The 10,000-nt window shown below is 39.3% G+C and overlaps 1 protein-coding gene across 2 annotated transcripts in view; it reads right to left on the reverse strand.

Annotated features, from left to right (window-relative positions):
* Nucleotides 1–10,000, reverse strand: part of ipmkb (inositol polyphosphate multikinase b) — a 28,038-nt gene that overhangs the window by 9,512 nt on the left and 8,526 nt on the right. Inside the window, exons 1-4 of one of the 2 annotated variants that reach the window (XM_031323948.2) lie at nucleotides 9,379–9,464; nucleotides 6,261–6,346; nucleotides 1,847–1,943; nucleotides 709–881 (exon numbers count right to left, since the gene is read on the reverse strand). In XM_031323948.2, the coding sequence (XP_031179808.2) occupies nucleotides 709–881; nucleotides 1,847–1,943; nucleotides 6,261–6,346; nucleotides 9,379–9,445 (423 nt within the window). In that variant the 5' untranslated portion in view covers nucleotides 9,446–9,464. Of the gene's footprint in view, nucleotides 1–708; nucleotides 882–1,846; nucleotides 1,944–6,260; nucleotides 6,347–9,378; nucleotides 9,465–10,000 lie in introns of those variants that run through there. The other variant, XM_031323949.2, reaches the window with a different exon arrangement.

Genomic DNA, 10,000 nt, shown 5'->3' on the forward strand with positions numbered 1-10,000 from the left:
TCACATATCACATGGGTTAAACATTGACCCATTCAAGGCTGTTCAACAGTATCTCATGTTGTTCATCACTGTGTGTATGAAAGGTGTTATCAATTACTTCTGTTATTGTGTTACTATGGGTGGGGTATTGAGCTGAAGAAGTATTTTCATTCAATTCAGTTTTCCAAAAGATCAGGGCTATGAAAACTGTACTTTATTTATAACTTTTCTTAAGGATTTGAGTTAGTATATACTTATTATATTGCACCTTTTGGTCTGTTAATTATATGCATTTTTTTGTTATTTCTGTCTGTGCGCACTGACATATTTGTACATTGTTTTGTAAAATGTAGTTTAACTAATAAAGTATATAAAGATGCTGGGCATCATATCGATATCGTTACATGAGACTAGATATCGTCTTAGATTTTGAATATCGTAATATCGTTATAGTATTAAGTGTTGTCTTTTCCTGGTTTTAAAGGCTGCATTACAGTAAAGTGATGTCATTTTCTGAACTTACCAGACTGTTCTACCTTTTCTATTATATTGCCTTTACCCACTTAATCATTAAAGCAACATTTGTCATCATTATTTATCAAAAATCTCATTGTGTAAATAACATTTTGTTAAAGCAGAAGAATATTATATAAACCCCACTCAGAGTTTGGAAATCCTTAGCTTGGTAGATTAAAGATCCTCCACACCAGCAAAACAGCTCAAACTCACCCTCATGCCAAGGACCAGAAAGCCTATCTCCTCCATCAGTGGGTATTTCCTGATCTGCTGTTCCCGTTTCTCTTGCGAGGCGAATGGATCGTAGCTCCGCTGGCCCAGCTTCACGTCCATGATGCACGGCTTGACGAAGCGTCGGGTCACATCCTCCAGCTTCAGGTACAGGTCTGAGCAGAGGCACGGAAACAGAAGTGATGCTCTGTGGTATGGAGTTGTACTAGGTTGTTCGTATGAGACTGATGTTGCCTTTTTATTAAAATTTGTATCTAACAGTCAATATTTCTAATAACGTTTCAGATATGATATGACAGAGGTTCTCGTTGACTATTAACTGCATGTTAATATCTTCATTTATGAGAGAAATGTTTACAGTGTAATGTGGGAGGACTTTACTGAATAGTTTGTTTAACCTGCTGTAAATATAGCTGAAATTGCACCAGTACCATTGTTCCTACAAGTGAAACTGATGGGGCTTTTACCCAGTTGTCCCATTGAGAGTTGCCTGACTCCGCATACACTGGATCAGAGAGATTACCAGCAGACCTAGACCAATAGTTAGGTTTATCGCTTGTTGTAGATATATCTGTATATAACAAGAAAATGCAGGCCAAAAATGCCAAACTGGGTTGGATCATTTAGTGTCTCCATTAAATCTGGTGACATGGTTATCTGGTATGTCCACCAGAGAACACTGACATGTTTAGTTTTCAAATGTAAAATGTCCTGCTCAGAATACATCTTGACCGCAGGTGAAGATTCAAGACTGTTTGTTTATGTTATGCCAAATAATATGTCAAAATTATGATTTTCTTTAAATCTTGGGACTCGGGTAAGAGGGAGATAGATACTAGGGGTGTTGAAATTAATCACTGCATTGATGCATTGCGATGCGGACGATTCTGCATCGATGCAGTGACAGACCATAATCGATTATTGCCTACTGATGTTACTAGTTGATTTTCCGGTCTGTTGTTTGCTGTGTTCACCTCCTCCATATATAATAATATGGAGGAGGTGACGCATCGTGATGCATCGTGATATCGAATCGATTTGAATCGTTGACGGGATAATTGCAATCGAATCGGAAGATTCACACCCCTAATAGATACACACACAGAGTTCAGGCTCTTACCATTGGGGCTGTCAGGAGAGGACCAGGTCCCGTAGTACTTGGGTAGATGGTTCTGCAGCTGCAGAAGGCATGGATCACAGCAGTCCTCTGCATACACCTAAGACACACACATGGTCATATGCAGGGTGTTAGAAATACCAAGGTCCAAAAACTCAGCAGGGGGGGGTTCGAGGGCATGAAATTGATTTCCCTGATCTAAATATGTGCTGTTGATGTTTGGAGAGCAAAAATTGGATAACAATAGCTTTAAAATCATGTCAGTGGGCAGTAGCATAACTGATCTGTGAAACAGTAATGAAACTCAGGTTAAACACAAATGATCCAAACCACAATCGGTAAATACAGAAGAGGTTAAAAGGGTCACAAAACACCTGAGAGTGAATGTTGTCAATGTTTAATTAAAGTGTTCTGGTAAAGGCAAATTCACAGTACATACACCACTGAAATCTAATCAATCCCTTTCTCTGCAACTCCTACCTTGTTTCTCCTGCCAAAGTATATTAAAAATAATTAAGTAAAATTATATACAAATTCTGGGTCACCCTGGTAGCTCACTTGGTTGAGCGTGCGCTCCATGTACTAAGGCTCAGTCAATTGAGCCTATAGGTTCCACTGTAATGACTAAAAAACATATGTATCTCTGTGGTTTAAATTGGATCATGCACGGAGACAGAATGCTAATTCTATCCTGAGCTCAGTTTGAAGTACCTGTTTTTCCTCTCATCTCAATCACCTTCTCCCTTTCTTTTTCTCTCAGTCTCCTCATCTTGTCCCGTATCTCTTCCCCTCCCAAAGCTGAGCTTTAATGGACGGAGTCTTTTCATTTCGTCTGTCTCAGTGAAGAAAGTAAACACAGGGTCAATTGATATTTATATGTAAATGTTACCGGCTCTGCTAGGATCATCTTGCAATTGAAATAAAAAAAATATAGGAGTGAAAGTGAAACTAGCCGGCATCACTATGGATGAATACTGTTTGGTAGGACCTAACAGGAGCTGTTTGTCAGATGATGTCTGGGGATGAATTGCATTGAACTACAAGCAGTCAACTAGTAACAGTGTTTCCTTTAGGATTGTTTTTAGCAGTGGGGGCAGGTCTGTCCAAACAGCAGGGTTAGGGTTAGACTGACATCTTTTGTTTTAGCTTGTTTGTCAAAATTCGCTATTTAGAGTAGAGTAGAGCTGTGTTTGTGTAAAAGCGCGCGGTGGACGAGAGTGGACTGAGCAGACAGATCAGATTGAAATATATGGCTTCCTACACGTGTATGCCTGTAGACAGGTGAGTGGGTATTGATACGTATTCACTTTTAGGTTTTATTGTAGCCTACTTACAGTAACGAGCGTAGCGGTATCTTTCCCAGTCAGGTGCATGTGCTGCGTGTTATAACACACCTCTGCTGTGTGTGTGTGTGTGTGTGTGTGTGTGTGTGTGTGTGTGTGTGTGTGTGTGCATCGCTGTTCAGAATCCCGTCTATCTTCCAAAATGTAACGCTTGTAACCAAACGAATTGTGCTTGAAGCTGCAGGCCATCCAATTATAACGACCTCATCCACATTGTCGAAATCATTTAGATATTGAGCCATTACATTGAATATCTTTTAGATAACAGGAGCCTATGATTTACTGTTGCCATCCTAACAACACACTACCTGAACGCCTTTTTCTAGTCTCCCGTTTCACTCTCCACAACGCTGTCTTCGGGCAAAAAGTCACGTCGTGAGATAACAGTTAGCTAGCTAGCCTGTTTATGTTTCCTGTAATGTTAGCCATAGTTATTTATTTCTTAGCTTGATTTTGGTGTCTGCGTTTCAAAGCCATCTCCCGCGGTGATGTTTTTGGTGGAGCTGGTCGTTTAATAGTCGACTTGGAAGAAAGCAAACATTTTGACAATAAACTCCATCAACGCAACAGTATGTGGAGTTAAACTGGACGGGCCCAGTAACCTCTCAATAGTTCTACTTGTTGTTAAATTGCAATGTGAGCGGCAGCCAACTGCATTATGTCGGCAGGATCTTGTAAAAGGCAACCTTGTGCGTCTGCCCTATTTCTTATACCGTGGCGGAAGAAATTTTGCCATGGCGGGCCGCCACTACAAAATCAACAGAGGAGACAATGAGTAACATTCTCTAGTTACCTGTATCACGCTTTGCATGGTTTCTATGGAGTTGTTGACATAATCAAAGAAACATCATACTAAGTAAAGATTTTGTAGAAATGACACGATCATACACTTCATCACACACACCCACAAACACACACGCAATGATGGTGATCGATGAGCAAGTCGGTAATCTTGGCGTTATGCAATAACTTTGTCACACTGTTATTTTTAGGCAATTATTTAACACACACACACACACACACACACACACACACACACACACACAATACAGTACATACAGGTCAGTTGGATACTGTGTATTTAGGGTAGGGTTGAAACTAATGATTATTTTCATTATGGTTTAATCTGGTGGTTACTTTTTGATTACTGAATCAATTGTTTAGCCTCAAATGTCAAAAGATTCTGAAAAACATCCCTTACAAGTTCCCAGAGTCCAGGGTCCAGTCCAAAATGCTTGTTTTGTCTGATCAACAGTCATAAAGCCAAAAGACAATTAAGATGATAATTTATGTGAATCACTGAACAAATGATGGGGGGGGGGTCTGGCAACCATTTGGCATGTGTGCTTAATTAATGATTCAAAGCTGTGGCTGGTTAGTTTTCTGTTGGTCGACTAATTAATAAATCAACTAAATCATTTCATCACTAATACAGGGTAAATGCAGTAAAGTTTCAATTTAATTCTTTTTCTTTCTGAGGCTTTTCTACCCCGATGAGAAAACAATTCTGATGAAAAGTGAAAATCTGAATTTAGTGGCATGACAATGGTGAAAGTTGAGCACGACATACAGCCGTTTTCACATATACAATATAAGATTGTTTAATATGTCCTGTTGTAGTTGCTAGATGTCCAGGCCTGTGCAGGATGTCAGGTCAGTGTGAGATGTGTGTGTTGTTGGGATTAGGTCAGGAGACAGCCGGACATGATACCATGACTCACTCCTGTTTGTTTGAGACTTGCTGAGGCTGACAGTGCTGCTAAGCTCTAAAGCAGACATTGAAGCTCTGAAGCCATGGACACACATGTGACACTTTGTGATTACATAGACCCATATGGAATGTCTGATATCTACACTGATTATCAAGAATTCACATTTCTCCGTGCATACACTTTGTGTTGAAAGTGCTCTTCAACAATAAGTCAGTAGGTGAGTCACAATAGAGGTAAATGCTCATACAAACATATTTACAGCTCTAAATACACGGCGAAAGACCTTACAAAAGTCTATTTCATTACTGCATTATGAGAAGTGGTGTAATACTGTATCAAAGAATGATATAACGTAATACAAATAAATTATATGAATGAAAAATACAATATGTAATGTGATGCTGAACAAGGAATTGCAATGTCAACTTTGTGGCATTTTAGGCCTTTACTTGATAGGACAGCTTAGACGTGAAAGGGGAGAGAGGGGGAACGACATGCAGCAAAGTGCCGCAGGTCGGAATTGAACCTGCAGCTGCTGCGACGAGGACTGAGCCTCTGTACATGGGGCCCACACTCTACCAGGTGAGCTATCCAGGCACCCCAATATCAACTTGGTTGACAAAAAAAATGTAAGACTGAAGTACTTCATCAAACAAAAATGCCTCAAATTAAAGATGTTCTGTGTATATTCATTAGCTTTTTTACTGTTGGTCGGAACAAAACACAGCATATATTTTGACATTTTACAGAAAAGAATCAACAATGTAATCATTGATGAAAATAACTGAAAACCTTTTTCTAGACTAACTCTTATCAATTGACTATGTAACCAAAGCAATGGTAGCAAATGCAAAGTGTATTATTGTATTATACAGTATTTAAAGGGACGTTTTGCCGATTTGAAACTAGCTGAGCTGTGTTATTTTGGGTGGGCAGTGTGTTCAGATTAACGGTGTTTCCCTCCGTGGCGCCAGTGCAAGGAGCTCCCCGCCAAGTTTTTCAATTGAAAAATAGTTTCCACTTTTTTCTGAAGCTTTTGAAAAGCTTGATTTTTCACACTACACTTATTTTCAACTGTTATGGTGACAGCTCAGACAGCTCATGCACTAAAGAAATGGTGAAACTACAGAGTGTTTGTTCTGCAAATTGTATTATTATGATCGGATTTTCACCTAGATATTTATTCTTAATCAGATTTTGAACATTTTATATGCTAATAACGCTAATAAACACTTGCTTTTATGTTTATAAATACATATAAACTGAACAAAATGAGCCCTACGTATATATTATACAGGTGTTGATATTGTTGTTTATGTGATTATGTGAGAGTATAGAGGGTTATGAATGCATCAGTATTACCATGCTGTAAAACTGCTTCTCTCGTGGACCTCTGGGTGGAGGCTGAAGTTGCTTCAGGACTGTTCCATCGGGATGCTGCAAAATACCTGCAACATATACAAAGATGGCAGTGAAAATCAAAGCAAAGTTTAGCAAAATAAAGCAGTGTAGGGAGTTGAGTGCTTTAAGCACTGCAGAATAATAACAAGAATTAACAGCTGACAAAAAGAGCCCCAGTCATCGGTGGTCAAGCCTCGTTTGAGCATACCAGTGCTACAGTACTGAAGTACAGTAAAATTATGATTTTCAGACACCTCAATTTAATTTCCGTCAGCTGTTGATTCAGATTCAGACCATAAACGGTTCACTATGTTCACTGCCTTCCAAACTGAGGTTAATGTTAAATATTGAATCATAAACTCTGACATTTATCCAACACACACACACACCTAGACAGCAGCAATAAAATACATGGAAAGAGAGATTAAGACAGAGGGAACACTAATATCTATATCTATATATATATATATATATATCTATATATATAGATATATATATACACATACACTATGTACATGAAGTGTAAGAACTTAAAAGTTAGAATCTGTCAATATGGGGTGATGACATTAATTTAAAAGAAATGTGCTACTGGGAGGAAAATAATGAGGGAGAAAGAGAGAGAGCGACCTTAAAATACTGTAGATAGGCCAATGAAGTATTGTAGGTCTCCATGAGCTGTCAATGAGAAACTCACTGCCATCATTACCCTATACTCACGCAACGTTTACAACACCTGACAAACATCAGAACTCTTCGTTCACAAATTCAATCTGATTTCTGAGCATGTAGACAGGAAAAAAAGACATGCAATCTAATATTTAGAAATATATCTAGGAATTAGGGCCTGTAAGTATCTCAGAGTACAAACTTAGTCCTTACTGACCAAAGATTTACAGAGTCACACATTATTTGGTTAAAGTTTTAGGCACTTTATCAGCGTTCTTAATTTAGGAAAGGATTTCTATTCCTGCCAACATTGAGGAGAGCTCCAGAGGTGTCCTAACATGTTTAGAGTTACAGGGAATTTGAATGCTGACTCAGTTGCTGGTGAGGTTGTGTTCTTTTCAGGTTTATAATACTATGAGACAGGATTTTACAGCTCTGGAGTTATCAGGGTAATGCCCGATGACATTGTGTTGCAGCAACATTTGAGCAAGGTTCAACTTTTTTTGCCAGACAACTTATTTGCTGGATCACTCTGCATCATCAGCCCCACTACATCAATGTCAAAATGCAGCTTTTCAACAGCGATGACTTGGGTCAATCACAACTAACAATATACAGCAAAAAATAATGCACTAATTCATTTACTTCCACGCTTTTCAGTATGAAGTCATAAAACATATTGCTACACAGCTCTTTTATATGCATGTAAAACTGTGATTGGATAGGGCTATCTAGAACCATTTCAAACAGTTTAGTCAATTCTTTTACTGAATGGAGTGTTCTTAGTCATGTTTAGTTTAAGCACTAAAGCACTGAGACTCCTGATAAATACAGCAAATATTCCTGTATATCGTCATATCGGCTGACTTTATTGTAAACACAAGCCATTATTTGTTTGTACAGGCCACATCTTAGACCATAAACGTATGGGAGAATTAGTAGAGTGCGGGCACCTCATTCTTTTAAGTTGTATCCAGCCCCTTTTTGCCCTGCACCTCACTGGTGGGGATGTGCACCCTACCACTACTGCTCCACGTCTTACACCATGCAATGAAAAGCTTGCTTTGCCAGTCTTCCTTACACAACGAAAAAAAAAGGAGAAAAAATACTATTCTTTGTGAGAGTTACGATAAGTCAATGATTCGTTTTGTGTTGCATTACATTTGTTTTGGCATGAACCACCCTATTTCCAGTGTAGAAAGCAAGATGCAGTGAGGAAAAGATGAGCGTCCCGTTACATCATCACATGCTGACCACAGCCGATTACAAATGGACTGAGTAAACTTGCAGTGGAAAGGATTAGTCTGCCCTTTGATCTCTAGATTCTTCTAAGAACTCACAGATGTACAAACACACACACGCAAATACTAAAGACTATACGAAACCTCCATACACATGTAAAAATAACCAGCACACAAAGGAGGCCGTAAGATCACTAGTCAGAATCCTGAGACCATCATCCCTTCAATCTACAGCTACTGTTGCACTGTTTCTACAGGCAGTGTCAAACGTTCAAACGGGCTGTGTGAGCAGGGCTCATAAGCATTGAACCACACACCATCAGTCCAATCCACATAAACATCATTAATCACGCATTAATGCTACAAAGGCTGCGTAGTGACAGCATTAGTCAATATCCTTGATGTTCCACTTCCGGGATTGCTCCGCTGCTGACGGAAATTTGGCTGGATTTCACCCATTTAGGCCAGATTTCCGTTGCCTTGGGCTTCCTTTGTGTTGGCGTTCTAAACTCTGGTGGATTTGTGAGGACTATGGTTAACTGCTCCTCAGATCTCTGCAGGGTAAATCCAGACAGCTAGCTAGACTATCTGTCCAATCTGAGTTTTCTGTTGCACGACTAAAACTACTTTTGAACGTACACATGTTCCACCAAAACAAGTTCCTTCCTGAGACTATTTAGCAGAAGCACCGCCGCTTTTTCCGGTGACTAGCACCACCCATGACGATTGTGATTGGTTTAAAAAAATGCCAATAAACCAGAGCACGTTGTTCTTCCATCCCGGAATGCTGTGTGGAGCTCACCTGGTAGAGCAGGCACCCATATATAGAGGTTTACTCCTCTATAGCAGCAGCCGCAGGTTCGACTCCGCCCTGCGGCCCTTTGCTGCATGTCATTCCCCTTCTCTCTCTCTCTCTCTCTCCCCTTTTATGTCTTCAGCTGTCCTATATAAATAAAGGCCTAAAATGCCCAACAAAATTATCTTAAAAATAAAAGAATAGTGACCCAGATATGTAGTGAGCGGGACATTTCACAGTGTATAAATAAACTTGGCAGTGTTCTCTGGTGGACAAACTATGTCACAGAGACACAATTTCTAAATGACCACAATCAGATCTTAAGCATTTCTCTGCTATATATCTTCTATTAAAGATGCAATTGATTTGAACTTAATGAGATATTTCACTGTACCAAGGCTTCCATGAACGGGGGCGAGAGAGAGACTGGCTGAGTCAGTCATGTGATTGGCAGAGGCCCAAAAAGCAGGAAAATATACTATACAAAGCATCCGCACCCACCCATGCCCTATATACCACCACGCCCTGATCATATACCACCCTCATATATTATATTGCTTTTTGTTTGTTTTAACTGGTGGAACTTGCCTGATGCAATAATTCTTTCTATCTAGTAGCACCACACATAGGGCTCAATATTAAGCTCATGTCCTCGTCTTTGTGGAGGGTAGCTTTGACCCCTCTAGGAAGGTATGCTCAGCTGGGAGATTTTTGACCATTTTAATAATTGGATGCATCAATCAGATGTAGTCTGTAGTGGAAATGGAAAAAAATATTCCACAATGAAATGGTGCGTAACAACTAAAAACACATAATCCAAAATAGTTCTTAACCCCTTTAGGTAATTAACACATTCAAGTCATTGGCCACAGATAGGGCCTGTGGGCCACTTGCACACAACATAATGAAAATGATAAACTGAACAATATGAACTTAATACACAATCTTTACATCATACAGTACAACTTTAAAAAACCTTTGTAATAACTAAAACCATA

Source organism: Sander lucioperca, chromosome 22 (assembly GCF_008315115.2).
Source record: "Sander lucioperca isolate FBNREF2018 chromosome 22, SLUC_FBN_1.2, whole genome shotgun sequence".
Classification (NCBI taxonomy): domain Eukaryota; kingdom Metazoa; phylum Chordata; class Actinopteri; order Perciformes; family Percidae; genus Sander; species Sander lucioperca.